Source organism: Zingiber officinale, chromosome 1A, assembly GCF_018446385.1.
Source record: "Zingiber officinale cultivar Zhangliang chromosome 1A, Zo_v1.1, whole genome shotgun sequence".
In the NCBI taxonomy this organism is placed as follows: Eukaryota; Viridiplantae; Streptophyta; class Magnoliopsida; order Zingiberales; family Zingiberaceae; genus Zingiber; species Zingiber officinale.
This window is the reverse complement of record NC_055987.1, coordinates 187,433,733-187,457,629: the sequence shown is the minus strand read 5'-3', so window position 1 is coordinate 187,457,629 and position 23,897 is coordinate 187,433,733. Positions and strand designations below refer to the sequence as shown.

The 23,897-nt window shown below is 38.2% G+C and overlaps 1 protein-coding gene across 1 annotated transcript; it reads right to left on the bottom strand.

The window, feature by feature from the left end:
* Window positions 1-10,831: 10,831 nt before the first annotated feature.
* On the bottom strand, window positions 10,832-14,125 carry LOC122038737 (EIN3-binding F-box protein 1-like). The gene is made up of 2 exons (XM_042598647.1): window positions 13,907-14,125; window positions 10,832-13,494 (listed from the first exon to the last, which is right to left on the bottom strand). Exons 1-2 carry the CDS (start codon window positions 13,929-13,931, stop codon window positions 11,552-11,554), a joined length of 1,968 nt encoding a protein of 655 aa, XP_042454581.1. The 5' UTR covers window positions 13,932-14,125; the 3' UTR covers window positions 10,832-11,551.
* Between the last annotated feature and the right edge of the window lie 9,772 nt (window positions 14,126-23,897).

The window sequence follows — 23,897 nt, the reverse complement described above, 5'->3', positions numbered from 1 at the left end:
CACACAGCTTCCATTGTCAACAAGGCTACACAAGCCTATCCATATAGCTTCTATTGTTGACAAGGCTACACAAGCCAAGCCACACAACTTCTATTGTTGACATGGCTACATAAGCTTGCTTCTTGCTATTCTATGATATAGCGCCACTATTTAGCAAGAAGGTATAGCCAGATGTGATTTTATGTCATCAAGGTCTCCTGCCCAATCTATATATGTATAACCCTTCAGGCTTATCCTAGATCCTTGAAAATAGATACAATAATCTGTTGTCCTTTTTGAGGTATTTTAATATCTTGTTCACTGCTTTCAAGTGTCTCGATTATGGGTTTAACTAAAAATGACTAACTAAACTAACAGCATAACTTATAGCAGGATGAGTATATAATATAGTGCACATCAAATTACTAATAGTACTGACATATGGTTTTTTTCTAGCTATTTCTTCAGGAATCTTAGGATATAATGTTGCAATTCGACATATTGAAATATTATAGTATCTTAGTGATATAAGCCTCTTAAGACAAACTCAAAAGTCTTTTTGATTAATATTTCATGATCTTTACTCCTAAGATGTACTCGTCTTATCTTCAAAAATAATATCCTTTATTTAGGTATATTGTTTTGCAACTAGTCGAGCTTTGTATAGATTAATTGATCCATCCACTTTCCTCTTGATTTTGAGAATCAACTTATTCCCAATATCCCTTTGGCCCAGAGGAAGTTTGATTAAATCTCAAACTTATTCCTTTCTCATTGACTCCATTTTCTCATCCATTACAACTTACCTTTTTTTTTTCTAACTGAGCATCTTAATGCTTCCTCAACCGTTCAAGATTCATTGCATCAACTAAGAGTGTTATTAATGTCTTATTCTCAATATCAAACCATTTCTGAGGTTTAATCTTACGAACACTTCTTCATAAGTTGGGATATTGAGAAGTTAACTTATGACTTGGCAAATCACTCCCGTTGGGTTGAGTACTAGACTAGACATCTTTTTTGATACCTCTTTTGTTGATAATATCTCATCCTCCAAAAAAAAGGAACACTTTTATCAACATCACCTCTGGTGGAGAACTCTGTTTCAAGAAAAGTGGCATATCTCAAATCTATTTTGGAGATGGTTCCATCTAGTTGCTCGCCTATGAAAATATAACCTTTAGAGGTCTCATGATATCTAATAAAGATACATTTATTACCCCTAAATCTCAGTTTTCCATACTTGTGAGAACTATTATAAATATTGTTGGAACCCCAAGGTGTTTGATGTGATCAAACAAGTTAAGTTAGGTCCTGCGTTGTCTAACCCTTGTGTCTAAGTGTGTAGGAGCTTAGGAACATAGGAAGTCGAGCGGAAGATGCGGCTAGCGAGAAGGACGGCACGGGGAGAGAGCCGACGGGCTCGGTGCGTCCGAGTGACGAGGTGACCACAGAAGAGTACACCGGTGGACCAGAAGAGCGTGCGCGGCGTTCGAGGGATGAGAAACCTGGAAGGAAGGCTGCTCGAGGAGAAGGTCGGACCTTGGGTTCGGGCGAGCCATATTCCGGATGGCCGAGATCACCCAAGCTAGCGGAGCCGGAGCGAACAAGACCCGGACCGAGACGAGCTGAACCGGAGATGAAAAAGTCAACATCTGTTGACTTTGGGCTCCGGGGCGCCCGGACTTGGATTTTGACCAGGATCGCGTCAAACGCGATCTGATCGTTGGGGGATAAAATTTTAACCCCCCTAGGGCGCCCGGAACCCCTTCGGGATGCCCCGACCAGTGCTATAAATATAGCACTGATCTGCACAGTTAAAAGAACGAACTTGTAATTCATTTCCTTCTGTGCTTTCTATTCTTTTGTACTGTCAACGCTGTAAGAGACTACTCCTCCCAAAGGAGAATCAGATAGTGCGTCATCTTTGCCTTGGATTTGCAATCCTCTGATTGCAAACCAAGTAAATCTTCTTGTGTCTGATCCTTTAATTTAGTCTCTTCTTTTTATTATTACAAGTATTTGTTAATTAGTCGATATATCTGAGAAAGATTTTTGATTTTATTTTTATAGGGCAATTCACCCCTCCCCTCTTGCCGACCTCCAAAGGGACTAACAAGTGGTATTAGAGCAAGGTGCTTCAGGAGGACTAACCACCGATCGAAGCTACGAGATGGCCGGACCAAGCATCGTTCCACCTAAATTCGAGGGGAACTTCGCAGACTGGAAGCGTCATATGGAGGTATTCCTAAGAACTGATTTCGAAATTCGGTTTATAATGAAGTATGATTTTTTAGCTCCGACGAATCAAGATGGAGAGGGAAAAGAAGAAAGCAATTGGACAAAGAAGGAGCAGAATGAATCTGTAGCAAATAGCCGTGCGGAATATCACTTGCTGAGCGTGTTACCGCCTCAAGAGATCAACCGCATCGGAAGTTATTCATCTGCTAAAGAACTCTGGGAGAAGTTCCTGGTGTTGGTGCAACCTTAGGTCAAGGTTGACCTGGTTGACCAGACTCGAGTTGTGTTTTGATGTTTGACGAGTTATGTTTGATAATGTTTGACGTAAACAGAAAAGTTGTATCTTGATGTTTTACAAGGATACAAGCTTGGGAGATTGTGGGTGCAACCCGTGGTCAAGGTTGACCTGGTTGACCCGACCCGAGGTGAGTTGACCTGACTCGGAAAAGTCCAAGCAGGGAGCTTGGCACGGGAAAAGTCCAAGCAGGGAGCTTGGCATGGGAAAAGTCCAAGCAGGGAGTTTGGCATGGTGAAAAGTCCAAGCAGGGAGCTTGGCACGGGAAAAGTCCAAGTATGGAGACTTGGCACGGAGAAGTCCAAGTATGGAAGCTTGGCACATGGGAAGTCGGAGAGGGCTCGGTAGCTCTTTCTTCGGACTGTGGTCAGAGAGGGCTCGGGAGCTCGTTCTCTGGACCGGATGGAAGTCGGAGAGGGCTCGGTAGCTCGTTCTCTGAACTGTGGTCAGAGAGGGCTTGGTAGCTCGTTCTCTGGACCGGATGTGGAAAGTCCTGGTGAGTGAAGCCAGGCAGTGGGAAAGTCCTGGTGAGTGAAGCCAGGCAGTTGGAAAGTCCTGGTGAGTGAAGCCGGGCAGATTAAAAATCCTGGTGAGTGAAACCAGGTGAAAACCCTAGTGAGTGAAGCTAGGTGAAAGTCCTGGTGAGTGAAGCCGGGCAAGGAAAAATCCAGATTGATCAAGGATGATCGGACATCTGGTGTTGAGAAGGTCAAGTAGGTCAAGGGAGTGACCAGATACTTGACACGAAGAGAAAAGTCCAAGTGGGTCAAAGGGATTGACCGGACACTTGGTGGGGAGTCTTAGCAGGTCAAGGGAGTGACCGGATGCTAAGCATGATGTACCAACAGGTCAAGGTTGACCGGATGTTGGTGTGGGAGACTTGGGACTTGGTATTGGAAAAAACCAAGCTCTGGATCGATCTGGGGACCGATCCAGTGATAGGGCTGATCGGTCTGGTGACCGATCAGTAACCAAACAGAATGGTTCTGTGGATTATCTGATCGGTCTGAAGACCGATCAGGAAGCAAACAGAAGAGAAGAAGGAGAAAGGCTGATCGGTCCAGGGACCGATCAGACTCCTCCTGGACCGATCAGCACATAGCCTGATCGGTCCAGGCTTAGCCTGATCGGTCCCCAAGACCGATCAGGGACAGTGTGGACCGATCAGGTTGGAGCCTGATCGGTCCAGGACTAGCCGTTGTGAGTGACAACGGCTAGATCTCGGTCTTCTGTGTCTTCTTCTGCCTTCACAGGTTTGCAGCTTCAGCTATATAAAGAGTCGAGCGACTCTACAGGCTTTTCTTCTTGCTTCTGCAAGTTCTTCCAGGTTTCTTCTGAGATCTTTGCTGAGCTCATACTTCTTGAAGCTTCGCATGAGCTTCCCTACTGCTGGCATCCGTGAAGCTGCTGTTTCATCAACGGATCTCCAGACGAGAAGGCAAGCTTGTTTGTTTTACATTCATATTGTCTTGTGCTTCTTTGTATTTTGTGTACTTCTATCTTGCTGTTGCAAGAGTTATTGTGGTGAGGTTTCTCCACCCAGAAGGAGTTTATATTAGCCGGTTTCCCGGGGTCTCATCCACCGACGGATTGATAGGCTTCGTCCACCTTACGGACACGCCGAGCAGTAGGAGTTTCATCTCCGAACCTCGTTACATCGTCGAGTTTGAGTTTGAGGTTTGATCTTTCCTTTTTGCGTTTCTATTTAGTTATTTCCGCTGCGCTAACCCTAATCGTAGGAAGAAACGAGCAATTTGGGGTCGGCTATTCACACCCCCCTCTCTAGCCGCGACCGTCGATCCTAACACCTGGAACTCCACAAAAGTACGTCTGAAGCGAAGCTCGCGAGAAGAGACATCCTCCGGAACAAGTTGATGAACATTCGTTTGGAAAAAGGTGAGAAGATAGCCAATCTACATGCAAAGGTAAAAGAACTGATTACTGATCTCGAGAACCTTAGAGAAACGGTAACAAATCGGGACAGTATACGCTACGCACTCAACGTGTTTCCTAGAACTCCAGAATGGACAACAATCGTTGACGCATACTATATCTCAAAAGACCTGGACGTAAGTACTTTAGAAGAATTGTTCTCTACTCTTGAATTGCATGAAACCAGGTGTGTAGGGACAATAAAGGAATCAAGTCAGATGATTGCATTAAAAGCAATCAAAAAGGATGAACCCGAGTCAGACTCAGAAGAGGATCATGAAGCGTATATGGTAAGAAACTTTAAAAAGTTTTTTAGATCTAATAAATTCAAAGAAATGTAGAATAAAAAGAATCCAAGAAATAGAAGAAAGGTTCGTTGCTACGAGTATCAAAAGGAAGGACACCTAAGAGAGGATTGCCCAGAACTCAAGAAGGACAAAATCAAAATACCCAAAAAGCACAAGAACCTAAAAGCTACTTGGGACGACACTTCTTCATCTGAGTTCGAGATTTAAGAATATGTCGGGATAGCACTGATGGCAAGCTACGAAGGACAAAGTACATCAGAACCCAGCATCGATGAAGGGGGAGCGACCTCAGATGGAAGTAGCGAAGCAGGGGGAGATTCAGGCTTCAAGTCTGATATGGTAACTGAGGTATGCCTCTTACCCCCTGATGAACTTTACTTTGGTATTAAGGCAATGACAAAATCCATGTATAAATTAGAAAATAAAAATACCAAATTAGAAAATGAAATTTTAGAAAAAAAAAAAGAATTTTGGCAAAATCATGTCTTATAGAGGATTTTGAAAAATTGAAAATGAAAAACTAAAAGAAGAAATAGAAAGATTGAAAAAATCTAATGGTTCAAATATTTATACTTTTAGAAATTATAGAGTTTTAAATTGGTATTATAGATTTCATCAAAGTCAAATTAGAAATATATCAAAAGTCTATGTACCTAGGAAATACTTGGTTAACCCTGTAGGAAGGAACCTCTATTGGGTTCTAAAAATCTGTTTAATTTAAAATTAAAAATTAGACTTAGCATTTTTTTTCAGCAAGGAAATTAAACAACTAATTTTTTTATGAGGCTTTGTCTAAGGAAGTGGTTGTTGCTCCAATAACCAAGAAAGTCTAGTGCCTCGCCACGACCTGGAAGCCAAGTATCGAAATGAAAAGTTTAATTGACTAACTGAAAAACATTAAATTTAATTTACTTAATGCTTTAAAAGAGTTATTCAATTTGTATTAGAAAACATTTAAAAATTAGTGTTAGAAAATATTTTTGACTTAGAAATTTCTCTTATGAAAATTACCTTAGAATTTTTTTTTTAACTTGACTTAGAAATGTTTTTAAAACTTGACTTAGAAATTTTTTTGCAATTTGCCTTAGAAATTTTTTTTCCCTTATGAATATTTTAAACTTAGATTTTTTTTTTACGCATAAGATTTTATTTGCGAATTTACCTTAGACTTGTTTAGAAACCCCATTTTTTATGTGATCAAAGGGGGAGAAGTATGTTAAGTTTAGAGGGAGGTATATAATTTTTCAATTGAAAAATATTTGAATTTATTTGCTTATCAACTGTTTTTTTTTTTGCATCTGTTTTACCCTAACTTAACTTGGGTTGTTCACATAAAAAAGGGGGAGATTGTTGGAACCCCAAGGTGTTTTGATGTGATCAAAAAAGTTAAGTTAGGTCCTGTGTTGTCTAACCTTTGTGTCTAAGTGTGCAGGAGCTTAGGAACACAGGAAGTCGAGCGGAAGACGCGGCTAGCGAGAAGGACGGCATGGGGAGAGGGCTCGGTGCGTCCGAGGGACGAGGTGACCGCGGAAGAGTACACCGGTGAACGAGAAGAACGTGCACGGCGTTTGAGGGACAAGAAACCGGGAAGGAAGGCTGCTCGAGGAGAAGGCCGGAACTTGGGTTCGGGTGAGCCCTATTCCGGATGGTCGAGATCACCCAAGCTAGTGGAGCCGGAGCGAACAAGACCCAGACCGAGACGAGCTGAACCGGAGATGAAAAATTCAACATCTGTTGACTTTGGGCTCCGGGGCGCCCGGACCCTCCCGGGCGCCCGGAGCCCTCCGGGGCGCCCGGAACCCTTCCGGACGCCAGGACCTGGATTTTGACCAGGATCGCGTCAAACACGATCTGATCGTTGGGGGATAAAATTTTATCCCCCCCCCTAGGACGCCCGGAACCCCTTCGGGGCGCCCCAACCAGTGCTATAAATATAACACTGATCTGCACAGTTAAAAGAACGAACTTGTAATTCATTTCCTTCTGTGCTTTCTATTCTTTTGTACTATCAACGCTGTAAGAGACTACTCCGCCCAGAGAAGAATCAGATAGTGCGTCATCTTTGCCTTGGATTAACAATCCTTTGATTGCAAACCAAATAAATCTTCTTGTGTCTGATCCTTTAATTTAGTCTCTTCTTTTTATTATTACAAATATCTGTTAATTAGTCGATATATCTGAGAAAGGTTTTTGGTTTTATTTTTGTAGGGCAATTCACCTCTCCCCTCTTGCCGACTTCCAAAGGGACTAACAAATATAAGCAGCTGACCCCCAGGGTATCAGATTACTTAATTCGACTTTCTACAAAGAAAGATTGGTAAAGTATCAAGAAGATTTTGTCTGTCTTGGTTTAATGAATTTGGAAATTGGTTAGAATATAGGATAAGCAAAGATGCTGCATTCTATTTGTCTTGCTACTTATTCCGACCTGATTTTGGAAAATAAATAGGTGGAGATTCATTTACTTCAGTTGGTTTTACTAATTGGAAAAAAAAGAAGAGATTTTTGTTAAACATGTTGGAAATTCAAATAACACACATAATTAAGCTTGCCAGAAATGTGTAGATTTGATGAAAGAAAGTCAACACATTGAAGTTGCTCCTACCAAGCAAACAGAGCAAGCTCACAAGCTTTACAGAGTCAGGTTAACTCTTCAGTTGATTGCATATGATTTTTGTTACGCCAGGGGTTAGCTTTTCGGGGGTATAATGAATCTGAAAGTTCATTTAATCAAGGTAATTTTCTTGAACTTTTGAAATTCGTTGCAAATCATAACGAAGAGATAAAGAATGTAGTTTTACAAAATGCTCCAGAAAATAATCAATTAACTTCTCCTGAAATTCAAAAAGATATTATAAATGCTGCTAGTCTTGAGACTACATATGATATATTGAATAAACTTGGAGATGAAGTGTTTGCCATATTAGTTGATGAATCACACGATATATCAGATAAAGAACAAATGACTATTATTTTACGTTATATAAATTTGAGAGGCATTGTTGTTGAACGTTTTTTTTGGGATTGTTTCATGTTGGTGATACTTCTTTCCTGTCACTCAAAAAAGCTATAGAATCACTACTTTCATATTTTGGATTGAGTATAACTAGAATTAAAGGACAAGGATATTATGGTGCAAGTAATATGCGAGGAGAGTTTAACGAGCTCAAAAGTTTGATTTTGAAAGATAATCCTTTTGCATATTATGTTCATTGTTTTGCACATCAACTTCAGCTTACTTTTGTTGCAGTAGCAAAAAATCATCTCCAATTTGCTTCTCTTTTTAATTTGGTTGCTATTGTAGTTAAAGTAGTTGAAGGTTCATGTAAAAGACAAGATATGTTTTGAGAGAAACGAATGGCTAAAGTTAAAAAAAACACTTGGAAATGGAGAAATTTTCAGTGGTCGTGGCTTAAATCAAGAATCTGGGCTCAAAAAAGCTGGTGATACTCGTTAGGGTTCACATTATGGTACATTGATGAGTTTAATTGTGTATTTTTCCACTGTTCTTAATGTTTTAGAATATATAGTGGAAGATGGTTCTCATTTAGAACAAAAGGTTGAAGCTACTGGTCTTTTGAATTCTTTAGAAATATTTGATTTTGTTTTCACTTTGCATTTACTGAAGAATATTTTGGGTGTTACAAATGAGCTTTCCCAGATTTTGCAAAGAAAGAATTAAGATATTGTCAATGCCATGATACAAGTTAAAATCTCAAAAAAGAGGTTGCAATTGATGAGAGATAATGGTTGGGATAATTTATTGAATAAAGTAATGATGTTTTGTAATTGCCATGGTATTGTAATGCTAGCCATGAATGAAGTTCGTGTTCTCAAGGGTAGATCAAGACGTAAAGCTCCCGTTGTTACCAATTTACACTACTACAAAGTTTGTTTATTTTATAAAGTCTTGGATATGCAACTTCAAGAGCTTAATGATCGATTTGCAAAAGTAAATACTGAATTGCTTCTTTGTATGGAATGTCTTAGTCCAGAAAATCTTTTTTCTATATTTAGCAAGAAAAAATTGCTTCAATTTGCTAAGTTTTATTCTGCAGATTTTTCATCAGTTGAGATTCTGGCATTAGCTAATTAGTTTGATAATTATTATATAGATATGAAATCCAGTAAAGAGTTTTCAAATTTGAAAGGAATAGAAAGTCTTGCGAGGGAATTAATTGAAACAAGAAGCGATATTGTATATCCATTAGTTATAAGCTTATTAACTTCACTTGTATTATCGGTGGCTACAACAACTATGGAAAGGATATTTTCTGTGATGAAGATTGTGAAAAATTGGTTTCGAAATCAAATGGGAGATCGGTGGATGAATGATTATTTGGTTACTTTTATTGAAAATGAAGTTTTTGATACAATTGACAATGAATTAATATTATGTCGTTTTCAAAATACATGTACTCGTAGAGAATTCTTGTAAAATGCTTTGTTATGTAATTTTTATATAAAATATTGTGCTTAAATATTTTGCCCCACTTGTTATAAGGGGCCTAGTTCCGCCCCTAACAAAGGTAATGAACTTAGTGCTAGTTTTTAAAAACTAGTAATAAGACGACAACTGGTGTATTTAAGCTGTGATGCTGATTTTTAAAAATTAGTATTACAGTGGTTGTTATATGCAATCATAAAGATAGAAAAGAAAACTTTATTTTGTTGTATGCAAATGAGAGAGAAAAAAGAAAAAAATTATCATAACACTATACTATATCGCCCTGGGCAGGATCTCCTGGATCACTTTTTGTGGTCCAGGGGATGTGTCACTCGCATTTACGGTCGGATCGCGGTCGCGATCCGGCTGCAAATGGATACGATCCCTTCCTGAGTTCACCGTCCCCGCCAGATTATAGTTTTTGTTCAGAGCGGGCGGCCGGAGGTCGTCCGGAGGACACCCTCGCTCGACGTCCAGTAACCTAGACACTTATCCACCACCGGAGGCCTTCGGACGACCTCCGGCCGCCCGCTCCGAATAAAAACTATAACATGGCGGGGGCGGTGAACCCCAGAAAGGATCGCAACCATTTGCAATCGGATCGCGACCGTGATCTGGCCATAAGTACAAGTGATACATCCCCTGAATCATTAAAAAAATGATCCAAGAAATCTGTGTTCATATCGCCCACGTCGGATGTCACACAAGGTGTACCTTATATATATATATATTTTTTTTTTTTTTGAATATTCTATGAAGACTTTTTACGAGCCTCTGATCGCACTATCAAGTGTGGTCCAAAAGCATAGTATATTTTAATTTCTAGGTGTTATTTTCATAATAAATCATAAAAAGATGTGACTTTAATAGCTTAAAAAAAATAAAAGTCTGTTTTAATTATTATCATAAAGAAACATTTAAAATTACCAGCAGCCGCTTAAATGAATAAAAAGAGAGTAAAAATTAAGATGAGCCTTAAATGAATTATTCAGTGTTAATTTACTTGTAAATATATTGATTTTTATAATATTGTAAATATGAAAAATTGAGAACTACTCTTAAGAAACAAAGATGAGTTTGTTTTATTCACATCCAAATTAACTAAGTTATATAGTGATGTATCGTACCATTCCATTCTAGTAAAAGATAGTTAGATTCATATTAAATATTTTTCATAATACATCCTTAAATTATATAAAATATGATAAATAATAAAATCAACTTATAATCCACCAACAAATAGTTAAAATAAAATCAACTTATAATCCACCATCAAATAATTAAAAAAAAAAAACCTAAGGACAAAAAAAAAACCTAAGGACATACGTCCATCAGAAATTTATATTATATATATCTGAACATCCCGCAGGGACACCACGACTACATTCTATCACTTTGCGATGGAGTATCTAAATTGCATAGATGTCATCAAATTTCAACGGAAATAAGACAAACATGATCGTAAAAAATATATAATTAATAATGTTTCATTATAGTTCTCCAAAAACCTTAGTATAGCACCACAGTGAAACCAGGAACAACACAAACACAGAATCAGCTCACAAGTAGCAAAGCTAGAGAAGCCGAGCAATAATCATTTATTAAAGGGCAGCCTTACCATAGTAACCATTATTAAACAACTTAATTTCATTATATAATAAGGATGCACAGATTACAGTTTTCCATCAGCCTAAAAAAACAGGTTTTGGCGAACAAAAAAACAACCAGACAAGGTTGTCATGGCGTGCGATAATTAAGAATTATCACAGCCATAGCCAATCCCCATAAATTCAGGCATCTGAAAACACTGCAAAAGCAACCAAACAAGACCAGCATTACAGACTCCAGACCAAATTACACAGAACGTAAGCCCACAGCTAGACATCACTCGGACTGACTGACCTGAAACTTGCTGATGCAAGTCCAAGACAAACATTACCAATATGAAAACTTGGCGAAAACACCAAGAGAAACCATGTATCCAGGTTCCTTGGTAATCCGAACCATGATCGCAGAAAAAAAAAACATCAAGAACATGAGATAACAAGACTCACGAGAGAAAAACTAGGATAGAGGCTCCATGTGGTGATCACCAGAACCAAGGCCAAAATCAAGGAAACCAGCCGTTGAGTGCCTGCTAAACTCCCCAAAACAGAGTTCCTTCGTTAAGAACATCTGTAAAAACGATCGGCCATAGATCCAGGGAAGGTGACCAAAAGTTGCCCAACTCCAGAGAAGAATGGACTAAAAAACAAACTGAAACGGACTTATGTTATCCGTAGTCTCTGGTACTGAAGAACGTGAAAGCTTGGTTATTCTGAAAACTACCTAGCGCGTGCTTCTCTTCATCTAGGAAATGATATCACACGACCACAGCATCTCCTCAAGCAAACTGATTGCACAAGGGCTGATCAAGTGGCAGTGCTGCAGATTTAGACCCACCATTGACTGGCCCATGTTTACCAAGAATGGCAGACTTTTCTGAGTGACCTTTGTGCAATTTGCAAGAGAAAGCATACGCAAGTTAAGCTGCCTTGCTGATGCAAGGATTGCCACACCATAATCGCCTATTGAGCAACATGATAAATCCAGTTCTTCGAGCACGAGACAGCCCTGTGCAATTGCCATGGTGCTTCTATCAGTGATTTTCCTACAACCATCAAGACTAAGCGTCTTCAGAGTGCTTCCGTGCGCCTTAACCAACATAGTGACCAGGGAATCAGAAACATTAACACACCCACTTAAATTGACATCCACAAAACCTGCCTCAGAGCTCTGGATCAGTGGAACAAGTGAAGCATCAGTAACTCCAGATTGACCACCAAAGTCGAGTTTCTGTAACTGAGGGCAGATTTTCCCAACCATTTGTAAGCTAGCACTAGTGACACCGGGACAGTTTCGAATGGTCAAGGACTCAAGTGACTTGCATGATGGTAGTTGGGCTGGTGCAAAGTCTATATCTTTGATGCCCAAGCATCTGACTAGAGATAGTGACTTCAACTCTGGGTTGCATGTTAGAAGAGCACCAAGGACACCCATCAGAGTCAACTGGTGGCAATCCTCAATATGTAAATTCTCAAGTGCCCTTGCCTTTTCAGTAAAAGAAACCAAACCAGTATCAGACAGGTCACAAGATTTGTGGACAGAGAGCTGCTTCAAAAGAGGTGAACCTTTTGCAATAGCTTGCAAGCCTATGTCGGAAAGCCCATTGCAGTAGTTGATCGTGATGGACCTTAACTTCTGTAACCCACAAGTGTTGCCCATGACCCAAAATCCTTTTTCTCCCACGTTCTTCAGACTAATCAGAGACAGATCCATTACATTCTTTCCATATTGGCCAATAACTGCAAGGGCTAAGTCAGAAATGTTCAAAGCCTGAAGTTTTACCCTTTCCAGAGAAGATGAGGGAGAAGAGACCAAGCTTGCGATCCCTTGATCACCAACTTGTGGGCAGTCTTTGATAGTAATATACTTCAATTTAGAACAGCAACGACCAACAACCTGAAGAGCTTTATTACTTATGCTTGAGGATGCCTCAATAGCGAGCGATGTCAAGTTGGGGCATTTCTGAGCAACACTTATCAAGCCCTTGTCTGAGATCTGTGGGCATTGGCAAAGATCCAGCTTTTCCAACAATGGGCATCCGTCAGCAATCTCTGCTATACCAGCATCGGTGACCAAGGGTACCATGCGCATAGATAAGACCCGTAGGGAAGGACATGCATGAGCAATTGCAGAGAGCCCAACATCAGAGACCCTAGTCGAGTCACCTCCTTGGATGAAAAGCTTGCCCAGTCCACCACGGCTACAAGTTCCAAGTGCAATAGAAGCAAGTCTGATATCAGTAGCTTCCTCTGCGACCAAGCGTCTGGTAAGAAATCCATTGTTCTCAGTTTCGTGCTCAGTTGCAGGTACATGATTGTTTAGATCTGGCAAGGTCTTCTTCAAAGATTTGACGCTAGGTTTCATCTGAGCTGCAAGCTCAGAAGAACGGATGCTGCTCAGAATCGTAAGCCAACGCTTAGACACACAAGCAGAGTTGCTCCTCTCCTTATCACCTGACAACCGTCTAAGGATCTCAAAGAGGCATTCATCAGGAAGGGTGTCGATTGAGCGGGGTCGCTGTTTCACATCTGCAACTCTCCCTCCAACTCCGAGGACGAGAGGAGCAATGACCCGAGGCCTCTTGCGAGGAAGGCAGTGACCATCAACGGAACGAACAAGAGATACAAGAAGTCCCTGTTCCATGAGATTTGAGAGGAAAGGGCCACAAGGGGAGATGTCATCACTGACTGCAAAATCCAAGTTACAAACCCCCATCAGTCCCAGTGGCTGAGCATACGAAAGGATGAAAAGCAATGGAACACAAAGTGAAAAGCAGATCTCAATGGAAACAACAATCCTAGAGTAGAACCATGATGCAATACAGAAACTCTTCCCAGTACGTTTGAAGTCATTGACAAAAAAAATCTATGATTCATGTTTTCTTCTAAAAAAACGAATCTGAAGAAAAATTAATCAATGATTCTGTAATACATCAGTTTCATCGAGTTTAGCAGTTCAAAGCAAATAATTCCCGTTATGAAGAATACTTTATAGGAAAAACCAGAAGCCAAACAGATCCATCCCCAAATTTGCCGATTTCCGACAAACAACATGAACGACCAAGGGAAGGCAAGCTAGAAAAGAGCCGATAAGATTTACCTCGGCGCTTGACAAGAGCTGCCATGAGTGCAGACGAGCAAGGAGCAACCCCGACGAAACGAATCCGGCCACCACGAACCACAGCAGAGAGAGTAGCGACAAAAGAGATCCGATCGAAGAGAAAAACAGCACCTTCAAATCGACGCAAATCTCAGAACGCATCAGAAGAACATCCCCGACGACGGAGAGGGAAAAACTGCGGAGAGGGAGAAGAAGGAAGGGACGTCGCCTCATAAAAGAAGTGGGGGGAGCGGAAAGGACGAAAGGAAAGCGACAGGTGATGGACGGTCGCGATGAGATGGGTAAGACGATCTGGAGGATGGACGGACCATGTGCGCCAAACCGAGAGCAATTTAATCACGCTTTTGCCATTGGGAATTTGGGATGCATTGCATCCGTCTCCGCAGAGGCGCAAGTGGAGAGAGCAAGTGGAGAGGAAGTGACGCGACAATTGCCAGGGGGGATGAACGAGATAATAATAATAATAATAATAATAATAATAATAATAATAATAATAATAATAATAATAATAATAGACTTCGATCTGTGTGTCAACCTAAACCTCTGCAATAAACTTAACAAAACTTTAAAAAAACACCCAAATTTTACCAAGCATCAAATATCAAATGAGGCCCTCTAATAATTTTATTTCAAAATTATGGACTCGAGACTGTTATAAAATTTATCGGATAATTTTTACACATTGTAAATTTTGATATAATATTATATAGATATTCTAAATTCATATTAAATATGTTTTAGTAGTTACTGGATAGGTAATCTATTCACGAAAATAAATAAAATAATCATATTTCAACATTTAATATTTGCCAATGTGAAAAATAAATTGAGCATTCATATTTTTTAATATCATTCCACTTTGAGTTGGATTAAGTATACGAACTATTCGAACATATTTAAATATCGACTTGGATGTTATATATTTTATCCGAGTTCTTTTTCGATATTCATGCCTTATATAATAAGCAAGAACTCGAGTTTAAATTTTATTTTTTTATTAATTATTAAGTTACGTTTTAAATTTAAATTTAAAACGAAGCTTAATAATTAATAAAAAATAAAATTTTCAAATAATTAAATAATCTTAAATTAATTATTTAATAACATATAAATAAATCAAACTCAAACTAAATTTAAATTAAATTCAAATTCATAAAAAAAAAATTGAACCAAATAAAATTTGAACCATCATTTTAACCCCTTAATTCTTTGAACTCGACTTTTTTATCTTATAAGTTTCAACATCACAAATCTGAATTCGGCTGGACTCATTTACCGTCCTGGCCTGTTCACAAGCTTGTTTCTGACTCTCTCTCTTTCTGTCAGACCATGCAATGCATGCACCTGGCTGTGGTTGGTCCCATGCGTCTTCTCAGCTTGAGTGCGCGTAATCCTCATTTAGCTCATGCATAATCAATCGAGCGCGGCGGCCGAGATGAACCAGAACAAATGCATGCATCTGAACCAACCCCTTAAAGCTAACACCGTAAGACATGAACAAAAATAATAATCGAAAGATACATCTGTACGCAGCCCATCACCATCGCCACTTGCACATTTAATTAATTTGTGATAAGATAATGGAAAGATATATATATTAATTTGTAAGAACGGAGGCTAAAACCTCTAGCAAAACATGCATGCATAACCTTTAGATGCCAGGAAACTTTATGCCCTCTCCTTCGCATCTCCTCTATCCATCGGCTGCTAACCCCGTGACAAAAAGTGAAAAAGTGAAATCGTTCGTTCTCAATATTTTCGTCACACCCGGCTTCAGGTCATAAAGAGGGAAATAAATCATGACAGTCAAGAAGATAAGTGGTGATGAAATGTGTTGTACAGAATTCAGATATTTACGTCCTAGTAATCCTAGGATTCGACCCCATAATATCATCACTTATCATGACGTATGAAATTTCATCGCTGCTAACCATGAATCGTAAACCATGAACCATGAACCATGAATCATGAACCATGTGCAGTGCACGCTCTTTGTTTTTTTTTTTTCTTCTCCCCTGCGGGCGGCTTTGAATAAATTAAAATTTTACAATTTATATTATCATTTCATCAGTTATTGGATGGTGTTGGGCATGAAGAATTAAGTATATATTGCGTGTTATGCATGAGTTCAACTTTTTGGATCGGAGATCTATAAACGAATATAATAATTAATTTAATATTCACAGACAAAATATAAGGGATGTTTGATTTAGGAGAATAAGAGTGGAGAATGAGAATGAGAATCATTGATTGTCATTGTTAATGTTTGGATTATAGGAATAATAATATAAATAAGGGAATGAATATTTGAAATTAGATAATAACTTATTCTCATATTGTTGGTTAGTCCTAGGAAAACGTATCAATTCCACTGTACAAAATTTTTTATAAAGTGTCGAACCTTTCCTTAAATAACATATTGTGTTCTTTAGAAGTTAAATTAGGAATCACAGACGGAACTTAACATCATTGATTTCAAATTTAACTTATCTGTTCTTAATGGTTTAAATTTGAATCGCAATCGGAACTTAACACTATTGATTCAAATCCACCTATGTTATTAATTTCATTAAATATTAATTTCCAAAATTGACTTCCAGACTGCATGGCGAAGTACATAGTCTTCTTGGATATAGGAGCAACCACCACCGCCTAGACAAAGTCTTTTAAGGAAAGATAATATTTAATTTCCTTAAATAACTCTAGGTTAACCAAAAAGAACAATCGAATCATAAATTCGAAAACAAAGAAAACACAAACTCGAAAAACTAATTTGAAATACTAGATTTAATGTTTCTTGTGTTTGGAATTCATATAAAGAAAAATAACTATCATGATGCGGAAAACAATTGCTAATTATACATTCTCTTTGTATGGTAATGATCTTGAGATCTTCTGCCGTATTCCTCGCCTCGCTTTGGACGTCGTGTGGGCGACGATCTTCCAAGATGAACACCACCCAAAAACTTTCTTCCTCTTCCTCTAAAATTCTGCCACCACCACCACCACCACCAAGGAGAAGAGAGCAAAGGGAAAGGGAGAAGAGAGAGGGTCGGCCACACCAAGAGATCCTCCAAGTAAGAGAATAAGAGTTGTGTCTCATGAAGCCTCCCCACCCTTTCTTTTATAATACTTGCCCAAGCAAATAAGGGAAGAATTTTTATAAAAATTAAAATCTTCCTCTAGTTTTTCCTTTTCCCTTTTAATTTTCCTTTTCTTTCCACTTGATTGAATCAATCACCAAATCAATTTAGATGATGATTTATTTTATTTTCTTTTTGGCCGGCCACCTTGCTTGGACACCAAGCAAGGATGGTCGACCCCCTTAAAGAGGAAGAAAATATATTTTTATAAAATTTTACAAGAAGAAAAACTCTTATAAAATTTTACAAGCTCTCTTTCCTAAAGTAGGAGTTAAAAAAGGAAAGTTCTAAAAATTAAAAACATGTTTTAAATTTTAAAATTTCTCCTATAAAATTTCCTTTTTTAACATGATGATAGAAAATCTAAATTTTAAAACTTCTTTTCCTTTTTCTTCTAAAGCATGAGGATGGTTAAAAAAGGAAAGTTTTAAAATCATTTAAACTTTCTTTTAAAACATGTGGCCTAATTCAAATAAGGAAAGTTTTAAAATTTTAAAATCTCTCTTTTAAAACTTGTTGTTTTCTACAAAGAGAATATTTTAAAAAATTCAAAACACCCCTCCTTATTTGAATTATTGTGGCCGACCCCTACATGCTTGGGCACCAAGCAAAGGGTCGGCCCCACTATGTGAAAAATGACTTTTTACTTCGCCACAATTTACTTCGTCAATTTAAATATACGAAGTAAAAGTGTATAAGCAACTTCGCTGCAAAAACTGACGAAGTATATACAAATATAGACTTCGCGGATTTAAAAACACGGGCTTCGCTTTAAACTGAAATAAGCTATTACTTCGGAAATTTGTTAAATACCGAAGTAGTAACGTGTGAATACATTTTTTAGTGTTTACTCCGAAGTAATAGTACAAAGAGTTAACTTTTATTTTTACAAAGAGACTCTGACCACTTTTATTTCCCCCCACTTCCTTTCATTTTCTTGGGTTAGGGCTTTCGATGCTCCTCTTCTGAAATTGAGTTGTTGGACCTCCTCTTCCTTCCCCTTCATTTCAGTCCTCTCTGTTCCCCCTCGTTAGGGCTTTTGATTTGGAGTCTTAGGCAACAGAGACGAAGGTTTGCAGCAGTCAGCCAAAAATAAGGTTTGGCAACTTGAACTTTCTTACGCAGGGTTTAGGTTGCAAGTGTTTGAGATATACCGTATGTTTTCAATTTGACAGAGCTGGCGGAAGGCTGAGGTCCAAGTTTCTTTCCTTCAATTTCTTTTTCTTATTCTTCTTCTTTTTCTCCTCCTTTATTTTGCAAAATCATGTTTTAGACGGTCTCCAATTTGTTGTAGGTTTGGTGCTATTCTTCCAACAAAGACAAGTGTTTGGAAATTTTTTTTGTTTTTTTTTTCAGTCTCTATGTTTACGAGGTCATTACCTAAAGGGCTGATTCATGATGCTTTCTTAGAGTAGATACTTCTGTTTTCGGTTGTTCTTTATTTGGTTTGTTGTTGTGGATCGTGTATTGTGGGATTGATTTCTGTTGTGAAAGTTTATACCAATTAAAATTGTTGGTTTTTGATGTAGAAGAATGCATTTCAGCTGCACAAATATAGATTTTTATTGATGAGCACTGACTATACTTCATGAGATTTATGAGTCATCCCATGCTTTCGTTCTTTATATATCCACATATTGTACAAAATATGCATTATTTTTCTTCATGATGAGTAGAAAATATTGACAGCTGTTAGAATGAGTATAAAATACGAAACTGTGCTTGATATGAATTTGACTACCTTTTTGCAGTCTTATTCTAACTTTTGCTTAACATATATGTAGTATCTTCAGGTTTTGATCAAAGAACACATTGAGCTAGCGGTAAATAATTTTAACACGATAATTCTGAAGAAGTTTCTTGGGATTCTGTTGTACTATAATGGATAAATCCTGGATTTACTTAGATAGGAGGTCCAAAGAGTATGAGGAGGGTGTGGAACAATTCATTAGAAGTTGTTTGCAGAATCCACATATCGACCCCAATTTAATTCATTGTCCTTGTTGCAAATGTATGAATCTTAAAAAGGGAGCGGTATGTGGATTCGGGAGCATCTTTACTTCAATGGTTTTAATAAAAATTATTTGAATTGGATTTGGCATGGCGAGGCTGTGGAGAAGGATAGATTAAATTCGAGTGACAACCAAGAGCCAACTGATAATTGTCATGATGATTTTGAAACTGTTAATTTGTGTGAGGCAGCGTATGATAACCATACAGAAAATCCAGAAGCATTTATGAAGTTTTTGGAGGAAGCAGAGAAGCCACTGTATAAGGGATGCAAACGTTACACAAAGTTGAGCGCACTTGTAAAACTATACAATACCAAAGCAAGGCATGGGATGAGTGATGCTCTATTTTCAGATCTACTAGCAGATTTTGGGGACATGCTGTCAGATAACCACAATATGCCATCGTCAATTTATGAAGCAAAGAAGACGTTGAGTTGTTTGGCTTTGAGTCATGAAAAGATTCATGCTTGTTCCAATGATTGCATCCTTTATAGGAAACAATATAAAGACTGCGTAAACTGCCCGAAATGTGGCTTATCAAGATGGAAGCTAACCAAGAAAAATATTGAGAAGAAAGGTGTTCCTGCCAAAGTGGTTTGGTATTTCCCTCCCATACCAAGATTTAAGTGCATGTTTAAATCTTTAGAAACTTCCAGAAATTTAACATGGCATGCAGATAGCACAAGAGTTATTGGTCAGTTACGCCATCCAGTTGATTCACCGTCATGGAAATTGGTGGATCATATGTGGCCCGACTTTGGAAGTGAGGCAAGAAATATTCGCCTGGCACTTGCAGCCGATGGAATTAATCCTCACAGCAATCTTAGTAGTCGCTACAGCTGCTGGCCAATCATGTTGGCCACATATAATTTGCCTCCAGACATGTGCATGAAAAGGAAATTCATCATGCTAACGATGCTCATTTCAGGGCCGAAATAGCCTGGAAACGATATCGACATCTACCTTGAGGTTCTGGTTGATGATTTGCAGCTGTTGTGGGAAGGAGTTGATGGAGTTTATGATGCTTATCGAAGGGAGGTTTTCACTCTTAAAGAAGTTCTTTTATGGACCATCAACGACTTTCCTACATATGGTAACCTTAGTGGATGTACTACACATGGTTATTACGCATGCCCAATATGTGGTGAGGATACTTATGCAAAGCACTTACAAAATGGGAAGAAAATGTCATTTACTGGGCATAGACGATTCCTACCACGATTTCATCCATATCGGAGGCAAATAAAGGAGTTTAATGGCATGGAGGAACTTGGTGAAGCAGGTAGGCCATTATCTGGAATTAAGTTGTTTGACAAGCTTTCAGACATAACATGTGAGTTTGGAAAGAAAACAAGTGTGAAGGGGAAAATAAGGAAAAAAGCAAAGGAGAATACTGTGAAAGACATTGAAGAAGAAAAGTATGTTGGAGCTACAAATTTCAGTAAATGTTGGAAGAAGAAGTCAATTTTTTTCAATCTTCTATACTGGAAATACCTACATGTTAGGCATTGTCTCGATGTTATGCACATTGAGAAAAATATTTTCGAGTCTGATTAATACTTTGATGAACATCAAGGGAAAAACCAAGGACAATGTGGCAGCTAGGTTGGACATGGTTCAGATGGGAATTAGGCCTCAATTGGCTCCTAAAATTGGTGAGAAAAGAACATATCTACCTCCTGCAGCATGCTCATTCACAAAAAATGAGAGATTACAAGTATGTAGGTCATTAATGGATATAAAAGTTCCGGAAGGTTTCTCATCAAACATGAAGAATCTTGTCTGCATGGATGAGATGAAGCTGAGTAGCTTGAAATCACATGATTCTGATGTTATAATGCAGCACTTCCTGCCAATAGTCATACGCAATTCTCTGCCAAAATATGTTAGATATGCTGTCATAAGATTATGCTTCTTCTTCAAAGATATTTGTTGCAAGATTATCGATGTAGCCAAGTTATATAAGCTGCAATCTGACTTGATCGTTACACTCTGCTTATTGGAGTAGTATTTCCCCCCTTCTTTCTTCGATATCATGCTCCACTTAACAGTTCATCTTGTTCGTGAAGTCCAATTATGTGGACCAATGTACTTCAGATGGATGTACCCATTTGAAAGATGCATGAAGTTGTTGAAAAGTTACGTAGGCAGTCGAAAATATCCGGAAGGTTGCATTGTTCGGAGATATGCAGCAGAAGAAGCAGTTGAATTTTGTTCAGAATATCTCAATGACCTTGATCCTGTTGGGGTCCCTAAATCACTATGTGACCCAAACGCAAGCATTCCTGGATTCTCAGCAAGCAATTCATCAATCATCGTCCAACAAATTGATCTCCAACAAGCACACTTGACTGTTCTAGAAAATACAGAAGAAATATCTCCATACATTATGTAAGTGTACTGCCAACTGATAATTATATGTACTTGGCAGTCCATATGTATTCATGAAAATAAAACTTTAGAACTTTACTTCTTCAGTGAACACAAATCCTTCTTGAAGACAATGTTTCCCAAGAAACAGAAAGATGCAAGGTGGATACAAGATGCTCATAATAAGAGGTTCATTGACTGGTTTCGTGCAAAGGTGATGTAGAAGATGCTAACATACAATATTTGTTAATCATTGTTTTGATCACACTAATTAATAGGAATGCATGTTAGGTGGCTGCTGAAATCGATAGTTGCAATGGTGGAATGACATCGTCATTGAGATGGATGACCCATGGACCACGTGTGCGAGTCTTAAAGTGTGATAGCTATGTCATAAATGGCAATTTATACCAAACAAAAGAGCGGGATGATGAGAAAGTTTGTCAAAACAGTGGTGTTTCTCTACTTGCCAACATGATGCTTGTTTGTAGTGCCAAAGATAAGAATCCCGTGTTAGAGAATGTGACTTTTTATGGAGTTATTGAAGAAATATGGGAACTAGACTATCATCAATTTCATGTTCCTCTTTTCAAGTGCGCATGAGTATCAAATGACAAAGGAATACAATACAATGATGAATGTGACTTCACCTTAGTTAATCTGAACAAACGAGGCCACCAGAAGGATGAATTTGTGCTTGCAAGTCAAGTTAGACAAGTATTTTATGTTGCTGACCCACTAAACAAAGGGTGGTCAATAGTGATTCCAGTTCCAAATAGATGTTACGAGGGAGAAGAGGATCTTTGGACCAGAATTCCCGAAGCTCGACCAATTGATAATGTTGATATTCATTGTATTCCTACACGTGAAGGATACTTTAGATCTTCTAAAGAGAGTTTCTTTGTAACAAACAAGAAAAAAATGATGTTTTCCACTTTTATGTCATCTACATTAATATTTATTATTTTTACTAGTATTATTTTTACTTGTTCGTATGTGTTAATGTTATTATTTGTATCACGTCTTCTTTTATTATATTGTCACTGCAGACTTTATATACCGTTATCTCATCATTTATTTTCCTATATGCAGGGAAAAGAAAAATGTGTCCTAAAAAACAGCAAAAAAATAGCAAAATATGATGAGCCACGTGTAGTTGAGGACACCGAACTACACCAAGATGCTGATGGGTTAGCCGCTGCAGAGCTACGAGGAGAGACTGAAATAGAAGAACCTTCTATTACTGGGCAGAAGAAGACTCGGGGGCCTACATCAATGTGCAGACTTATTGCTGCTACAAGATGGGGAAAAAAGTCGACGATTGAATATGATGACATGGGACGACCTGTGTACAATGAAAATGAGAAGGCACTACAATCTTTTATAGGCTCTGTTGTTAGATCCATGGTGCCAATTAACATAAAGTCATGACCCACTGTTCCAAAGAACATGAAACAGAAAGTGTGGGAAGAAATATCGGTGAGTATAATCCAATAATACACTTCCTTATGAGATTGCTTATGTTTTTTTTTCATTGTGATTTTTTCAATATACAAACTGATAACAATTACTGCTGTGTGTTACAGAATGTCTTCGACTTAGCACCGCAAAGCGAGGCGGCAGTGATGAGTTCAGCAGGCCAGAAATGGAGAGACTTCAAAAACAAACTCAACAGTAGGTTTGTCTGGCCATATAGAGATAATCCTGAAAAACTGAGGTCACCACCGGAGCAGTATCAGATCCCATCTACAATTTGGAAAGCTTTTGTCGATGAGAGGCTACATCCATCTTGGAAGGTACTTGATGATATTATCATGTTATATTTAAATTATTATATGCACCAAGATTTAAAACATTTAGGGCATTTAATTAACAAAATGAAGTTCTGTACAGCATGAATATATATAATAAGTTCATGTACAGCAGGAATATATATAATAAGTTCATCATACTCCATCCTATTGTTTTTAAATTCTAGCCATTCTTCTATAAATTTACTTTTTTTTTACGTGACATAGGTCACTCATGAAAAACAAAAGGAACGGACGAGCAATTGTAAGTATCATCACAAAATGTCTCGCAAGGGTTACATTGGATTGGAGACTGAATTGGTAATCCATGGAACATTATATTATCCTTTTCATGTAGTACGTCATGTTTTAAATGATCATTTTTTGGAATTGTAGAGGCAGAGAAAAATATTCAGGGAGAATGAGGAAGTTGATAGGTCATTCCTTTGGCGTAAGGCGCGCGAGGACAAATCCGTAAACATTACAAATACAGAGACTGCTGAAGTTGCTGAAAAAATTGTATTATTTTAGTTTTATTTCAAGTTCATTCATAATAAGTGAAAAAAATGTCTTCATTGGATATTCAATGTTACCTCCATATTTTTAGGACGATTTGTTGGACAAAAAAAAGAGGGGAGAGTTCATATCTTCTGGA